We start from the raw sequence: 18,192 nt of genomic DNA on the forward strand, positions 1-18,192 counted from the left end.
AAATAAAGTCAGCATTGTTCAAGATGGGTAATTCTATCCTTACTGCAGATTCTGTTCCTATATTTATGTCCAATTTTTATTGGTTAAAGTTTTCTATGTTTCATGTAGAGTACCAGCTCTAAAAATTTTTTCCAAACAAAATGTCTTCAGATATGCTGGATTAAAACTCTCACCATCTCTGATCTGTAGGACTGTGATTGAGATAATACAAGCTTATCATTTCAGCTTACATTTTACCCTACTTGATGCTTAGCTAATATATTAGATCATTGTTTCTCAACTCAGCAACTTTAAGATACAAGAATTTCAACTCCCAGAATTCCCTAGCCAGCCAGGCTGCCTGGGGAATTCTGGAGGGTTGAAGTCCATGCATCTTAATGGCTGAGATTGAGAAACAATGTTCTAATATATTCGGCGAGCACCAAGAAGAAGAAAATGTAAGCTCAAATGACTAGGCTTTAAAATCCTTAAATGTGAAATCTAAAATACATAATAGTTGGTGGGCTATGTAGCTTCTTTGGAATAACATTGCATGCAAATGTATTCATGCTGTGCCAAAATTCACCTTGCACTTTCTCAGTTTTATTTTTCTGCTTTTTAACATTATGAAGTGATGATTTGGTACGGACTTGACCAGAAGATGGAGTCAGCTGGGGTTTTTATTGTTGATTGATTGATTAAATATATTTCTATGCCACTGCCATTGAAAGCAATTCTCAGCGACTCCTTAAATTAACGACTGTGCTCCGAGCTGTTCCCCTTCCTGTGCATTAACCTATTTCCTTATCTCCCCCCCCCCTTAAATTCTTCTGTAAAGAAACTAATTAGGAAGTTGGCACACTACAGATCAAAGCAGCGGTCTCTTAACATCTCAGATTTCTTTACAGGGAAGTTTTTGAAGGGCAAAAATGACCTGCTAGCATGATTGGAAACATTGTGGGGAAATGGTGTTCCCGTTGGGCAGCCATTTTGTTCCCAGGCAGCCATTTTGCCTTTCAAAAGCAACGATTGTATCCCTGATGTTGAAACCTGCCTTTCGCTACTCTTGTAACAGGCAAATGGTTGCCAGTTTGTTTCCGGGTCCATTTCAAGCTGGCGGTGTCAACTTTTGAAGCCCTATGTGATTTTATTAAGGCCCTTGGGATGGTTATAAGTGTGAGGGCTGCCCATAAGAAGGTTTTTTTTTTTTTTTTTCTGGTGCTCTTGTAAATTTGAACGATCCCTAAACAAATGATTGTAAGTCAGGGACCACGCTCTGCAAGTCTTGAATTATATCATGAGATCTATATTGACAAAGTTTAAAACAGAGGGTCCCCAAACTTGGCAACTTTAAGACTTGTGGACTTCAAATCCCAGAATTCTCCGGCTGGAGAATTCTGGGATTTGAAGTCCACAAGTCTTAAAGTTGCCAAGTTTGGGGACCCCTGGTTTAGAAGAAGATGTAATTTAAAAAGTATTAGATTGTGCAGAAATGGACAGATTGACAAAAAAGGTAAAAGAAAAAAGAAGGTATAGAGTATTTTCGAACATGGGACTTGTTTTATCAATGGTTGGATAATAGAGGTAGAAATTAGGGGCTGGAAAAGTATAATTATGTAAGCAAATTGACTCAGGCAATACACTGTTCACAAAGCACTTGTGTATGTTAAATGAAAATGTATAAATAAACTGTTAACAAAAGGTAAAGACAAGCAACATGTTACTATAGATACTAGAATGCCTTTTGGAACTGGTTTCTTGCCCTTTGAAATTGTTTAGATTCTTTGAATAATAAATAAATGAGTAGTTGGCCTGCTGCCAAAAATAGAACCAACCTTATTTATAATAGCGTATTTAATCTATTTGAGGAGTGATTATTAAAACTTATTATTATATTCATTATATTAATATTATTAGCCACCCAGACATGGGGTGGGCAATCATAGAAATTCTTTAAATAATTTGATAACTAATTTTTAAAAATTAAAAAAAAAAAAGAATCTGAAAGACTCAGGAAGTCTTGATGATAAGATATATGTTGAGGAGACTGATAAACTTTAGAGATCTCTCTGGCTAAATTATATTGTACACTAAAACCTGAAAAATAGTTAAAATGGCGATTCTTCCCATCCCATTCTTTTAAAGTTAAGTTTGACCGTCCTTGATCTTCAATCTTGGATGAATGAAGGAAATATCTGAAGTTTCAATCTTATCATTTTTTAAAAATGTATGTCTTCCCCCCCTTTTAAGGTAACCTCTCAAACAAGGGGAAAAATGTCTTCCAAAGATACTTGTGGGAAACGCCATCATCCTGTGGCCAGCCTTTGCAGAAAGCTCCAAGCTATCAACATGATGGACCAAACTTTGAATCCTGCCTTGCAGATTCCAAAATTCCAGTCAAAAAACTTTGACAGTCCACAGAGTAACACAAAGAAGAACCTGGAAGAAATCTTGAAGAAACGGACACTAAAAAGCAACAGTTCCCTGGACACCAACTTCCTTTTGCTAAGTCCTTCCAGTGACAACATCTTCTCTCCAACCCCTAGTATGGTGCAAACACCACGTCATCGACGTATTTCTGATATTCGTTCCGAGTGCTTTTCTCTGGGTGGGAATAAAGACAAGTTCAACAAATCATGGGTTTTGGTAAATCAGAGAGGGAATGGTTCACCCCATCTCACTAAGCATGGAGAGTCAACCTCTGATTATCTTTGTAGCAACAGTAATATCGAACCAAAGGTCGCATCATCTTTGGAATGCAGCTATTTCACATCGAGTCCTGATTTACCTATCCAGGGACCAAAATCCGTACAGCCCTCTTTTCCTTCACCACCACCCAAAAGATTATCCTTCGGTAAGGACTGAAGGAAGACCACACAGGCTACTTTTGTATTATTTGTATTATCGTATGTATTTGTATTGTTCTGATGCCTCAAGGGTTGCCACAAAGAAGAGGGAGCCAAGCTATTTTCCAAAACACCTGAAGGCAGACAAGAACCAATGGATGGAAACTAATCAAGGAGAGAAGCAACCTAGAACTAAGGAGAAATTTCCTGATAGTTAGAACAATTAATCAGTGGAACAGCTTGCCTTCAAAGGATGCGAATGCTGCAACATTGGAAGTTTTAAGAAGAGATTGGGCAAGGAGAGGGTACAGGGTTTCGCGTCTAAGCAGTGGGTTGGACTAGAAGACCTCCAAGGCCCTTCTCTTCCACTCCACTCCTTCTGGTTTTGCTTTTTATTATGTATCCTGCTTTTTTATAGTATTATTTTGGCTAGTTTGTGGAAACTAACAATGAGAAGGCAGTCCCATAAACACAAAATGGTTTTTCAACCTGATTGCGGATGTAATAAATGTACAAGCTGAACAGAAGGAAGGAAAAGATAGGCTTGGGAAGAGTTGAATTTGAGAAGCAAATTGTTTTGCTTCAAAGTTCAAAACATTTAATCTAGATATACGACATAAAAAAGTGAGCAGGAAAGCCAGTTAAAAGCAGTTATCTTAGTTACATGTGGAAAAACAAACCAACTTCCAATATTCTTTGTCTTCATAGGATGGAAACGGGCAATGGACAACAGAGACAATGAAGACTCTGACACAAGCCTGATTTGTGAAGAAGACTTACTGACTACCATGTTTTCTGCATGTGATGTAGAAAGAAGAGGTAATGTAACAGTTGAAAAGTTCCAAAATGAATTTGGTAGGCTACTTAAACAGGTAGTCCTCAATTTATGACCGTTCAGACTTACAACAGACCTCTCCAGGATTATCTTTTGTTGAAAATTGTCAGCATAGTTTACAGTTAAAAGTCAAGGGTTGACATTAGCAGTCAGAATGCTAATTGTCTACTCATAATTTAAAACAATCTACCCCTGTGAAGGTGAACCTATGACACACATGGCGGAAGGGAGCCATTTCTGCTGGCACGTGAGCCGTCGCCTGAAACAGATCCACTGCGCATGCGCCTCCCTGTCAGCCAGCTGATTTTCGGGTATCTGCTGCACATGCACGGGACGGGGCGCATGCAGGGTGCGCATGCGCAGGAGGGTGGGGGGGAGTCGTGCACGCATTGTATTATCGGTATAGGCACACACACGCATACATGCACGTGCATGCACGCACTTTTGACACGTGACAACGAAAAGGTTAGCCATCACTGATCTACATCAAAATGATGAACATCATTTGAACACGAACCTCTCTGTTAATTTTCATTGTTACGTTTAGGCAAAGTTGCCGTTTCTAAATTAGTTGATTTCCTGAGGAACACGACAAGTCGGAGTTCAGAAGACAGCGGCCTTGAAGATTTATGCAACATGCTTGATCCTGATCATAGGGACATCTCCATGGACTTGGAGACCTACCACGCCATCATGAAAGAATGGATTGAAGATTGCAAAAGAAACTGGTACCTGCCTGTTATCTCTCCTTTTGTAATGCAAAGCATGATAACCCCATATATTGATCTTAACTCCATTGAATAACCCTTTACATAAATTAAAAACACCTTCCTAGAGTTCTTTGAATCCTTAATGAATTCCATATCTAGTAGTTCTCCATTGAAAATAATAATTTATTCCTGCTCTTTGCTTTCTGGTTTTAACTACCATAGTTAGCAAACTTCTACAAAGCTGATCCCTTTATTCCATAGTGACTAAATATAGAATTATTTATAGAATAGAACTCTTTATTGGCCAAGTGTGATTGGACACATGAGAAATTTGTCTTGGTGCAAATGCTCTCAGTGTACATAAAAGAAAAGGTACATTCATCAAGAGTTAAGAAACATGAGGTGCAACACTTAATAATAGTCATAGGGTACAATAAGCAATCAAATCATACTAGGAAACTAAATTTAAACAATATCAATCATAAAGATACAAGCAACAAGATTATAGTCATAAGTGGGAGGAGATAGGTAATAGGAAGGATGAGAAGAAGAATAGCAATACAGTCTTAGTAAATAGTTTGACAGTGTTGTGGGAATTAATGGTTTAGCAGATTGATGGCATTCGGGGAAAAACAATTGTGTCTAGTAGTTCTGGTGTGTATAAGAGTCATTGATAAGAAGTTAGGATGGATGATATCATGCCATATAATTATATAGGTTAAGAAACTGAAAACAGGTTACAAATCATGACAAAGAAAAAGTTTTTTCAGTACACCATATTAAAAATGCAAAAAATGTTTAATATCATGGATTAGAGCCATTTCTATTACCTTGTATTCAGATACCTGGAATTATACAATCCCCTGCCCCTCTGTTTTTCAGGAATGAGCAACCCACCAAAGAGGCAACTCCTGAAAATAATTTCTCAGGTATTTCTTTATCAGATTTATTGAACTGCGTTCAGAATTAATAACAATACAAATGTATTAGAGTAATATTTAAAGTATTATGGAAAGTTAAATTTTATGCATGAGTATAACATGCATAAAAAGTGCTAAAAGTTAAGCCCTGTGCCTGCAGTCCAATAGGAATAATCTCACTGTTGTTTTCAAACTATCAATGATTATGTAAACCACCAGCTGCAGAGTTCCTCATCAATAAGAGAGTTATCTTCCCTCCATTATAGCCTAAAGTTGTGAAAAAGATTTAAGTCTCTCTCTCTCTCTCTCTCTCTACATACACACACACACACACACACACACACACACAGAGAGAGAGAGAGAGAGAGAGAGAGAGAGAGAGAGAGAGAGAGAGAGAGAAATAGGTTGTTTGAAACTGAAAAAAAGTCTTGAAATGTTAATACACTTCTTTCATTGCAACAAATCTAGCTAAAGAGAACTCTGAAGCTGTTTAGAAGGGAAGAAGCTGTGCTAAATAATTGGCTGAATTATTTGCATGAGTAGGTGAATTATTTTCTGGGCTGGTGAACACATTTGCAAACTTGGTTTTAGCTAATAAGTTGGTGGTTTGTTCTGCAACATGCTACTTTCTGTTTTTTGTTGAATATTTTTTTAAAAAGTTGAAATGTTACATGGGAATAAGGAACCAGATCATACCAAGAGACTTGTCGGTTGGCAGATCAGTCCTGGATTAGGAAAACTTAGGGGTTTATTAGCTTCCTTTGTTCCTTCCAATGGTATCTCTTATCCCTGTCCTGTTAAACTCGATTATCATTGCTAAGATAGCAATGAGCCGTGGTGGCACAGTGGTTAGAATGCAGTACTGCAGGCTACTTCTGCTGATTTGCTGGCTGCAGTTCGACAGTTCGATTCTGACTGCTGAAGGTTGACTCAGCCTTCCAGCCCTCAGGTTTGTTGGGGGCAATATGCTCTGTGACTCTGTAAACCTCTAGAGAGGACTGTAAAGCATTGTGAAACAGTATATAAGTCTAAGTGCTATGTCTCGTTCTAAGATTGTGAATGAGTCATTTTGCTTTTTTTCAAATGCTAAATTAGGGCATTTGAGGACAGTCATAAAAGTGAAAGTGCAATATCAGTCATGCAGAGGCAACCATTGTGCTTAAAATCCTTTATGGAATGGAAAGTTGATTTCTTTCTTGCCTTATCAGTGAAAACTTCTTTTTGCAGCAAAAAGATTGAACATAACTTCTGGAAGCCTAGAAGCACTTGGCGGTGATATATCAAGAGGAGATTTGTGAGTCCTGTTTTAGTCGATAGGTTCAGAAATGGGAAACGGAAGAAACTGGAACCAAGATCAGAGATATTAATTGGGCAGGAATAATGGGTACACAGAGTCTTTTAAATGACTGAAGGATGTGATAACATTTTACCATCCGAATGGCTGCCCCACAGAAAGTTGAACTCGCTCTGTGTTGTCCTAAGGGCGGCAGGATATAGAGCAAAGGGTGTATGAATTGAATGCTGGGAAAATAGTACCTTAATAGTAAGATCAGTTAAACAATGCAACCACCAAAAATGCAGAGAGACAGTGAGTTTCTCTCTGTTGGTTGTACAAGTAGTCCTCGACTTGCGTCTGCAATTGAACCACAGCATTTCAGTTGCATAAGCGAAACATTTGTTAAATGAGTTTTGCCCCGTTGTACGACCTTTCTTGCCACAGTTATTAAGTGAATCACTCCAGATGTTGAGTTAGTGACATGATTGTTAAATGAATCTGACTTCCCCATTGGCTGCTTGTTAGAAGGTCGCAAAAGGTGATCCCGCGACCCTGGGACACTGCAATCATCATAAATATGAATCCGCTACCAAGGGTCTGAATTTCAATCACGTGATTTTTGGCAAAACTCACTTCATCCCTGCCTGGCTTAGCAACAGAAATTTGGGGCTCAATTGTGGTTGGAAGTTGAGGACTACCTGTTATTCGCAGTTAGCAATGTCCTCTCAAGGATAAGCTTTCAGAAATGAGGGAATCTGGATTATCAGTGGAGAGAAATAGCTGTATGTCTGATCACAGGTGGGTATTCAGAAGGTTCTGACCAGTTCTGGAGAACTGGTAGCGGAAATTTTAAGTAGTTCAGAGAACCGGAAAATACCACCTCTGGCTGGCCCCGCCCCCATCTCTTCTCTGCCTCCCGAGTCCCAGCTGATTGGCTGGGTCTTCTTTGGTTGCCCTGCACAGGAGAATGGAGCTGGAAAGCAGGTTAGTGGGGTGGGGAGGGAATGGGGATTTTTGCAGTAACTTTCCCGCAGGAGTGGGGAGGGAATGGAGATTTTATAGTATCCCTCCCCTGCCACGCCCACCAAGCCATGACCACCAAGTCACATCACGCCCACCAAGCCGGTAGTAAAAAAAAAATGTATCCCACTGCTGCTGTCTGATGCAGAAGAGTGCTCCCCCGTAGAGTTGTTCTTGGGTGATGGGACTTGGCCAGAAAAGGTGCAGATGGGAAGAAATTTTCTTAGCATTAAACACCCATCCTGCTGTTGGTCTCCTCCATTAAAAACATGGAGCAACTGAAGATAAAAATGGGGAGGTCCTCTTGTCTTTTTACCCTTCCAGAGAAACGTCCGACTTGATTACTTGCGTAGCTGATCTTCAGTTCAACAACCAGAAACTTCAAGAGGAAAATGACCAGTTGAAGCTGGCACTAGATACCATGGATGAGACCAACAATAGACTGATGGAAGAGAGCGGGGAACTGCGGAATCAGATAAAAAGGTGCGATGCTTTTGAAAATAAATGAAAGTTCTTTTTGTGGGTTTAGCAAGATTTGTTGTCGCTCTAGATAAAAATGCCATAGTAGGGGTGTTTCTTTGGTTTGGGTTATAAATAAAATAAGATACAAAATCGGAAAGTAAATACGAAAATGGTGGGGAAGAAGAGGGGGAAGAGAAGTGAGGGAGGAGGATAAGAAAAAAAGAAAAGGAAACATTGATTTCGTCTTTGCTGCAGTAGAATAAGCCGTTAGCATCAAATCAGAACTTTTTGTTTTTTTCATAATAATATGAACAAGCCATTTCTATAAAGATCTATCAATCTATCAATCAAAATCAAAGTTTCATTCTTTTTCACTTCAAGCACAAAATTCAGAAGCAGTCTCCATGTGGAAATATAAGTACTTATATTCTTTTCTTTAATTAAAATAGTCAATTTTGCCATTTCAGCCAACTTCTGCAACCATTTATCCATAGTAGGAATTGCAGCCATAGTATTGCAATGGATTTATTCTAAAACACTGCATTTTTAGAGAACTTAGTACCATAGGAATTTCTTTCTGAGCTTTATTAGATCTACCTTTTTGTTTGAAGTCATTGCACACATTAATGTCACCTATGGAGAAAAATCTAATAATTAAAAATGCAAATGAGATGGTGAATTGTACTTCAAAATATGGAACCGTGGCACTTTATCCGAGAACACTGACACTAATGAAGCTCTGGTTCTACTCAGGGAATTAATTATTCCATGTAGATTCAAGAAATGTATTCAAGAAATGTGATCAATTTTGAAATGTCTTTGTTGTAAAATTGAGAAGATAGAGAAATATGTTTCTGACTGCCTGAGGAATACGGGGAATTGAAGTCCACACATCTTCAAGATGCCAAGGTTGAGAAAGACCAATATATACTGTTTTAAGGGGCACGGTGGCTTAGTGGCTGAAACACTGAGCTTATCGACCAGAAATGTAGAAAGTTCAATGGTTTGAATCCCTGGTGCCATGTAATGGAGTGAGCTCCCATTACTTGTCCCAGCTTCTGCCAACCTAGCAGTTCGAAAGCATGTAAAAATGCAAGTAGAAAAATAGGGACCACTTTGGTGGGAAGGTAATAGCGTTCCATGCGCCTTCAGCATTTAGTCATGCCAGCCACATGATCACGGAGACATCTCCGTGGACAGCGCCGGCTCTTCGGCTTTGTAACGGAGATGAGTATCAGCCCCTAGAGCCAGAAAATGACTAGCACATATGTGCGAGGGGAACCTTTACCTTTACCTTAAACTGTTTTAATGTTTAGTTAATTTCAATCATTATATCTAGATTTTGTTTATTGTATGCCACTGTTATCATTTTTATTTTAGTTTTATTGAGTTTCACTGCAGCTATATTAAAATATATATTTATTTACACCTCATATTTATATCTGTCCCCAGAATGTGATCTTGGTGCATACAATAATTAAAACACACAAAAATATCTACAAAGAAACATTGAAAAAAAAATCGAATAGGTTTCCTTGTCTATCGCAAATGTTTGTTTGTTTGGCTTTCTAGCTTCCAGCAGTCTGCAAGTCAAGTGAAAACATTAAAAGAGGAATTGGAAGAAGTGAAGAACATTCTGGGTACCTCTGAAGAAAAGAAGCAGTTGATGGCAATCCAGAATAAACAGCTTGTGAGTTGATGTTTGTATGCAAGCAGTGGTGGGCTTCAGCCAGTTCACTCCCATTCAGGAGAACCAGTTGTTAACTTTCTGAGCGGTTTGGTGAGCTGGTTGTTGGAAGAAATCATTAAGGCAAGAGAACCAGTTGTTAAATTATTTGAATCCCACCACTGTATAATGCAGGACTTTGGCCATCTGTTACAAGTTGTGTTGCATTGTGTTGGTACATGGAGCAAGTGCCAAATGTAAGTCAACACACTGTCAGGGTTCCAACATTCACCCCCATTCAAATCATAAGTCTCTAGCCGCATCTCTCCGAGTAAAAAAAATGATTTATTAGGAGTGACCATGTCGGCATTACCTGGGTGCAGCTAACTCTTAAGACACACCATTCATTTCACCCTTGACCCTGGTCTTCCCCGCCCCCTCAGGTTCCTGATAAACATCTGATTGCTTCTCTTCTCCACTTTCTTTTCATAATTAGGAAAAGGAGAATCAGTCCCTTGTTCTTAAGATTTCTTCTCTTCAAGAGGAGGTAAGAATGTGTGTGAATACTCTGAATCATAGGGTGATAATTTTGTTATTGCTGTGCAGTATATACAGGTAGTCCTTGACTACAGCCACAATTAATCCACAATTTCCATTGTTAAGCAAGACAATTGTCAAGTGAGTTTTCCCCTGTTTTATGACCATTCTTGCCATCATCGTTAAGCAAGCCATCAAATTAGTAAACCAGTTGCTAAATGAATCTGGCTTCCCCATTGACTTTTTTGTCAGAACTTCACAAAAAGTGATTATGTGACCCCAGGGTACTACAACCGTCATAAAATACATGACGGTTGCCAAACATCCAAATTTTGATCATGTGACCACAGGGATGCTGCAGTGGTTGTAAGTGTCAAAAATAGTCATAAGTCACTTTTTTCAGTGCCTGTGTAACTTTGAATGGTCATTAAACAAACAGTTGTAAGTTGAGGACAACTGTAATAGCCCGACAGAGATGGCATTTCAATATTCTCCACCAGATTTATGGGCAGAACAATTAAGTGGATAATTCCCCCAAATTTCTGCAGAGGGTGAAGAAATTCCTCAAGAATTTATCAAGGGCAGAATTTGCTATACTGGTGTCATCCTATCACTGGTGTTCTTGAGTTCGTTCGATTGTTGGAGGTGGCAGCGTAATTGATGTTGTGTGCATGCTTTTTTTAAATAAGACATTTCAATCACCCTTCCTTGTTGCCCACACTTCCCAGCCAGAAGAAGATTCATGACAGGAATTTAAAAATGAGGTTTTTGCTTTGGGATGGAATGAAACTGTGGGAAGCCAGGAAAACCTGCAGAATACTAGAGAGATTGTTATATAATGGAAGATAGACCATTCACACATATCTCTTGAGCTTCTGGATTCTACATAGGTGTAAGGAAACCATATAAGAATTTGTCCCCAAATACCTTCTTTTATGGAAGAATTTCTAGAAAGAGTGCAGAGAAGAGCAACAAAGATGATGAGGGGACTGGAGGATAAAACATAAAGAACAGTTGCTGGAATTGGGTATGTCTAATTTAATGAAAAGAAGGACTAGGGCTGACATGATAGGAGTGTTCCAATATTTGAGGGGCTGCCACAAACAAGAACGGGTCAACCTATTCCCCAAAGCAGTGGTCACCAACCAGTGGGCTGGGGACCACTGGTGGTCTGCAAAAAAATGTTGGTGGTCCACAGAGAAATGTCACCTCCAAAGCAATTAATCCAGGATGTGCGGAAACACAAGGATGCGCCACCCACATGGCCCAGAGGAACACAAGGCTTGTATCGCTTGCATTGCAAACAACATGAGGTAGTGAGGGGAAGGGAGAAAGGGCGGGGGAGAACTTGCCCCACTCGCCTCATGTGCCAGACCTGGCCATCAGGCTGCTTCTTTCTGCTGCTTCTTCTGCTTTTGGCTGCATGCTAGGAAAACAGCAAAAGTCTTCCTTTCCCTCAAACTCTGCCAGAAATGAGTCTTTGGCACTGCAAGGCATCCTGCTCCAAGAGGCTGTGCCAGCAAAGACTCATTTCTGGCAGAATTTGGGCGAGAGAAAGAAAGACTTCTGCTGTTTCTGCTGCTTTTCTTGCATGAAGGCAAAAGTCTCTCTCTCTCTCTCTTTCTCTCTCTCCCCTTGAGAATGGAGCTGGAGACGGTATCCTGCGATCCCAAATAAAGAATGATTGATTGGTAGGAAAACGGGGTGGGAAATTTTCCTGTGGACTTTTTTGGGATTTTCCCAGGGTCTCTGGTCTGTGGGATTTAAAATTATGAATTTGGTGGTCCCTGAGGTCCAAAAGGTTGGTGACCCCTGCTCCAAAGCTGAGGGCAAGACAAGGAGCAATGGATGGAAACTAATCAAGGAGAGAACCAACCTAGAACTAAGGAGAAATTTCCTGACAGAACAATTAATCCGTGGAACGGCTTGCCTCCAGAAGTTGTGGGTTCACTGGAGGTTTTAAAGGATATTAGACAACCATTTGTCTGGAAAAGGTATAGTGTCTCCTGCTTGAGTTGGATTAGAAGGTCCCTTCTAATTCTGTTATTCTGTTAAGGTATCTTTTTTCATCAGATGGATTCTTTCATCAGAGAATTACAGTAGTAGAAAAGGAAACCAGTAATAACAAATATGTCCTTTAAATCAGAACATTAGAAATGCTCTTGATTCAGATGGTCTCCAGAAGAAGATTGAGGAGCTGTCCCAGAATATTAATGAACTCCAAGTAAGTGACTTCTACATCTTGTTTCAGGGTGGGGTGGCAGAGATTCAGTTCAATGCTTCAGATATTTCCAAGTATCCTTAATCAAGATAATCAAGTCAATTATTTTCCAAAGACTTTTGAGTAATTCCTACTCTTAGATTTCCAGTTATGTTGCATTACAGAATCCAACATTCCTAATCACTGGTTACACTGGCTTGGAATGATCAGAGATTGTAGCCTTAACCAAAATCCACAGTTAAAACTGAAAGTGGATATGTGTTGTTTACATTTGTAATTGGTGGAGGAGCATCAGAGAACCTTTGAAAGGCACATGTAAACATGGGAGATTGTGATACTGTCTCCTCAGTGTTAAATTATATTTTTAAGAGGAATTTGAGCTGAAACCTAAATAAACCTAGATTCTAAGCATTACATTTACATCTCACTTAGCAAATGTTCCAGATCTGAATTTCTATCTTCATAACTTGAGAAGTGTATGATGTAATTGAATCAAGAGATTATTATAACTTTCTTAAGTATAGTTAAAAAGAACTGTCTCCCTCAAATTCTTGGTCAGTTCTGAAATATTTAATTATGTTGGTGGTATCCTTGTTAAAATTCTTCAGCATTTCTGCACAAAATAGGCATCAGCATGTAACATAATATAACCTATTTAGAGCGCGTAAGATTTTGCGAAGCATTTTGGTGTGAGCATTGAAATGTTAATGCATGTCTGTCTTCTGAAACACTTGACACTGATGCTTTGAAGGCTTTCCTCTGATTCCTCCAGCCAATTATTCATTTACACTCATTTTTCTGGTTCTTCAATTTATGCGCACAAACGCTTCAGGCAGGAACAGGGATTTTTGTGTTCCCTTCTGCAGAAACAGGTGCTTAACAAAACAGACAAGATGGTGGTCAGGTTAATGTGGTCTGTTCATTTCTAATGTAACGTACATAACCAGGCACAGAAGTTCACCAACTAATTTTGGGTCAGTCCCCCTTTCTCTCAACCCAGAATCCAGAGAAGTACAGTTGCTTAATGATGGTCTTTGCTCTAGCAGTTCAAGTCCTAGCACTGCGCGGCAGGGTGAGCTCCCATCCCTCGCCTCAGCTTCTGCCCGCTTAGCAGTTCGAAAGCATATTTTTTGCAAGTAGATAAATAGGTACCACTTGGGTGGAGAGCCGAGTCAGCACTTTGTGCAGACTGTTAGAATCCTGGTAGCGCTGAACCTTCCCAGTTGCAAGGCCCCTTTGTGAGGCGGCTTCAGTAGAGGGAGAGGGCTTGGATGACAGTGCAGGAAAGCTGCTTGTTTTTCTTTTTGGTGTGGAACTAGCTCTCCCTCTTGTGGTGCACCTTGGGAAATACATGAGTGTGGATCAAACAGAGCTAGTAAACAGACAAGAAAATTGCAATTCTGCATTAACATTGTAATTTCCTGGCTAATCGCCGTACGTTTAAAAAATTAAAAATCTAGAAGCCAGCAGGGTGTGGTTAGTGAAGGTGCTGGACTACAAATGATATAGGTCCTAGATTTCCCTCACAAAAATGTTCTGGTGACTATGGACCCCAGGCTAGGAAATGGAACAAATTCTATCAACTCATACTGCACTAATAGATACAGTGGTTCATAACCTTCAGTGAGGTTATCATTTGATGCATTGATTAGAATTAATAAGAGCCATAATAAATAACAAGGCAATCACTATCTTAGAAAAAAAATAGCCACAAAGTGAGGGAAAAGAGAAATAAAAGAATTTTAGTGTCGTTTCTTTCCTGCTAGGATGCAATTTCATGGTGGGTTTTTCTTTTTCTTTTCCCAGATACAAACAAACCTTTATGAAAGCATGGTGGGAAGTAAAGACACAGCCCTCCTTCAGGTTCGTAGGTACTAGATTGCATTGAAGAATTTCTAGCCTGGTTTAATTTTCAAAAGGTTGGATGTGACTTTAACCGTGTCACTTAATGAAGACGTTTTAGGTCCCAGCTGGCATAATTAAACAAGGACTACCTTATGGGATGAAGAGAAATATATTCTTATGGAAATGGTTTAGATATTGCTCTACAGCAGGGGTGTCAAACTCAAGCCCCGGGGAGGGGGGGTCGCTTCCAGCCTGCGATACAGTCGCATCCGGCCCATGGGGCCATCCTGGAGAATGTAAGGGGCCGGCCCGCATCATTTTGGCCTGGTCTACCAGTGTGAAGAGAAAACATCAGGCCAGCAGTTTGAGGAGTGGTGTCAAGCTGGCCACACCCACCCACTTGGCCACACCCACCCAGTGAGCCAAGGCCAGCCAGCCCCTCGCAGGCCAACCACAGCCCTGATACGGCCTTCAATGAAATTGAGTTTGACATCCCTCCTCTATGGGCTATTGACTGATGCTCGCTCTGTATTCTAGCTGGTGGTGTAAAAACAGCTCTGTAAGAGTTTGGGATGAAGTCAGTTAGTACCGGATGGCAATAGCTAATTGTTTTTATATTTATATAATATCCATTGCTGCTTAGAACAAATGAAAAGAGCATAAATCCTCAAATAATCAATGTACATAACACAACAGGAAATAAAAAAAACACCCCAGAACATTGAAACAAAATCAACATCTGAAATAAGAGGCTTTCAAACCACAACGTATTAAACAAAAGGGCTGTGAAAATATTTATAGAACCTTCATATCCTGGACATGAACTATTTCAACTCCTTCCCTCAAAACAACTCTATAGAGCACTGCACACCAGAACAACTAGAAACAAGGAGAGTTTTTTCCCCAACGCCATCACTCTGCTAAACAAATAATTCCCTCAACACTGTTCAACTATTACAAAGTCTGCACTACTGTTACTATTAACCTTCTCATCACTCCTGATCACCCATCCCCTCCCACTTGTGACTGTATGACTAACTTTGTCACTTGTATCCTTACGATTTATATGGACTGTGTCCTAGTATGATTTGATTGCTTATTGTACCCTACAATTATTATTAAGTGTTGCACCTTATGATTCTTGACTCTTGATGAATGTCTCTTCTTTTATGTACACTGAGAGCATTTGCACCAAGACAGATTCCTTATGTGTCCAATCACATTGGCCAATTAAAGAATTCTCTTCTCTTCTATTCTTAAAAACTATTACAGGTGGGCCTTGACTCATGACCACAATTGACCCCAACATTTCCATTGCTAGGAAAGACAGTTGTTAAGTGAGTTTTCCCCATTATAGGATTCATAGTTGTTAAGTGAATCGTTGCAGTTGTTAAGTTAGTAACACGGTTATAAAGTGAATCTGGCTTCAACCATTGACTTGGTTTGCTGAAGGGTCGCAAAAGTGAATCGCATGACTCCGGGACGCGGCACCCGTCATAAATATGAGCCAGTTTCCAAGTGTCTGAATTTTGATCATGTGACCACGGGGATGCTACAATGGTTGTGTGAAAAATGATCATAAGTCAGTTTTTGGAGTGCCTTTGTTTGAATAATTACTAAAATAATAGAGAGAGAGAGAGATGGAGGGGGAGAGAGAAAGAAAGAGAGAGAGAAAGAGAAAAGGAAGGAAGGAGAGAAAAAGAAAGAGAAAAGGAAGGTAGGAGAGAAAGAAGAGGAAGGAAGGAGAAAAAGAAAGAAAAGGAAGGAAGGAAGGAGAGAAAGAAAGACAGGGAAGGAAGGAGAGAAAGAAAGAAAGAGAAAGGAGAGAGAGAGAAGGAATGAAGGAAGTGAAGGAAGGAAGAGAGAGAAGGGAGGGAGGGAGGGAGGGAGGGAAGGAAGGAAGGAAGGAAGGAAGGAAGGAAGGAAGGAAGGAAGGAAGGAAGGAAGGAAGGAAGGAAGGAAGGAAAATCCACATAGTTCTGGGACTTTGAGGTTGGTTTGTGTACTTCAGGCACTGAAATGGGAAAATTCATCCCTAGAAGTAAACTACTAACTAATTGGCAGCCATGCCTAGGACTATAGACCTACAACTTTGCATCTCACATGAACTATTTCTAAGAGGGCATTTAGATGCTGAACAGCTTTGGACTGAGGCGTGAGCTGACGCAATGATCAGGGAATAGAAGTTAGGATGAAAAGAGAGAAAATTGAAAGGTTAACAGGAAGGGAAATGCTGTACCTGAAATAGCATGTGGCTAGGTAGAATTCTATACTATTTTTATCTTCTCCAGTCCTTCTAGAGTTAGTTAGGCATTTATGCTTGGAGCCCAAATACAAATGGACAATTCACACACTGAAATATAATACAATCCAGACAGAGAAACGACCCAGGGTGTTGCAATAGATACCGGCAATCTACCTTCCGGTTCGGGGCTTGATCCCTGCAAAATGCATCAGAAAGCTATGCAAACCTGGGCTTAGCACAGCCTGTATTTGTGTACAATTTTCTCCAAAAAGCCTTTGTCGTCAAAGCCTCTGCTTTGCATAGATTTGTCTCCCCTTTCTTCCCAAACACCTGCAGCTAATTTGAATAGATGTAAAAATAAAATTAAACCAAGTAACCAAACATCATTAACCCTGCTTGTACCTATTTTACAATCCCGTTTTGCAACGATGAAGAATCATTCCATTTTTGCCTTAAGTGTACATCTCAACTGCACTCCAATCGCATCCCATTTGTTTTGGCCTTTCCTATTCTCATACTGAATATGGAGGCAATAAATCCTAGAGTAATCCTAGTCAGAAGCAACGTACATCTGATTATTGGACATTTAATGGTACAAAAAGGAGGAAGAATTGTCTCTTTACTCCTTGTTCACATGATTGCATTTCAAGGCATTGGCAACCAGCTCGTTTTTACAACTAGTTGCAGTGTCACGTTACCACAACTTGCGATGGTTTTTTTGCCAGCCCCCTTTTGGAAAGAATAGATTTGCTTAATGACATGCCTCATTCACTTAACAACTGTCATGAAAACTGTTGAAAATCCCCGGTCATACGGGTGCTTTAACTTATCACCTCAGTGACTGATGACCAGTGTTCTGGTCCCAACTTTGGTTGTAAGTTGAGGACTACCTGTAATTGTGCATAAGTGCCTAGGGAAAGGTTTTTAAACCCTCATCATTGCTTTGTAAGTACCATCTAGAGGTGGTATTCAGCAGATTCTAACCAGTTCTGGAGAACCGGTAGTGGAAATTTTGAGTAGTTCGGAGAACCAGCAAATCCCACCTCTGACTGGCCCCGCCCCCATCTATTCTCTGCCTCCCGAGTCCCAGCTGATTGGCTGGGTCTTCTTTAGTTGCCCTACACAGGAGAAGGGAGCTGGAAAGCAGGTTAGTGGGATGGGGAGGGAATGGGGATTTTGTAGTATATCCTTCCCCTGCCACACTCAAATTTTTGAACCCACCACTGATACCATCCTGTCCTTTTTTGGCTAGTTGTGGATGAGAAATTGGTTCAGTTAGCATTTTAAGGCAAACAAACCCCAATATTGGGTAGTCCTCAACGTATGACCAGAATTGAGCCCCAAATTTCCATTGCTTAAGTGGTTAAGTGTGTTTTGCCCCATTTTACAACCATTCTTGCCACCGTTGTTAGATGAATCACTGCTCTTGTCCAGTTAGTAATATGTTTGTTAAGTGAATCTGGCTTCCCCCATTGATGTTGCTCGTCGGAAGGTCCCCAAAGGTGATCCCATGACCCTGGGAAACTGCAACCGTCATAAATATGAGTCAGTTGACACTGCAACCGTCATAAATATGAGTCAGCTGAATTTTGATCATGTGATCAAGGGGATAAATGTGAAACATGGTCAT

General features: G+C 40.1%; 1 protein-coding gene across 1 annotated transcript in view; it reads left to right on the forward strand.

Moving 5' to 3' along the window:
• The first annotated feature begins 2,253 nt into the window (after positions 1-2,253).
• The window catches only part of IRAG2 (inositol 1,4,5-triphosphate receptor associated 2), a 67,223-nt gene continuing 51,284 nt past the window's right edge, over positions 2,254-18,192 (forward strand). Inside the window, exons 1-11 of the mRNA XM_087935614.1 lie at positions 2,254-2,833; positions 3,358-3,378; positions 3,534-3,644; positions 4,208-4,388; positions 5,253-5,299; positions 6,518-6,584; positions 7,911-8,069; positions 9,621-9,738; positions 10,211-10,261; positions 12,398-12,475; positions 14,279-14,335. Of these exons, the coding sequence (XP_087791740.1) occupies positions 2,254-2,833; positions 3,358-3,378; positions 3,534-3,644; positions 4,208-4,388; positions 5,253-5,299; positions 6,518-6,584; positions 7,911-8,069; positions 9,621-9,738; positions 10,211-10,261; positions 12,398-12,475; positions 14,279-14,335 (1,470 nt within the window). The remainder of the gene's footprint in view (positions 2,834-3,357; positions 3,379-3,533; positions 3,645-4,207; positions 4,389-5,252; positions 5,300-6,517; positions 6,585-7,910; positions 8,070-9,620; positions 9,739-10,210; positions 10,262-12,397; positions 12,476-14,278; positions 14,336-18,192) is intronic.

Source organism: Pseudonaja textilis, chromosome 5, assembly GCF_049901715.1.
Source record: "Pseudonaja textilis isolate UNSWEBS1 chromosome 5, rPseTex1.2, whole genome shotgun sequence".
Classification (NCBI taxonomy): domain Eukaryota; kingdom Metazoa; phylum Chordata; class Lepidosauria; order Squamata; family Elapidae; genus Pseudonaja; species Pseudonaja textilis.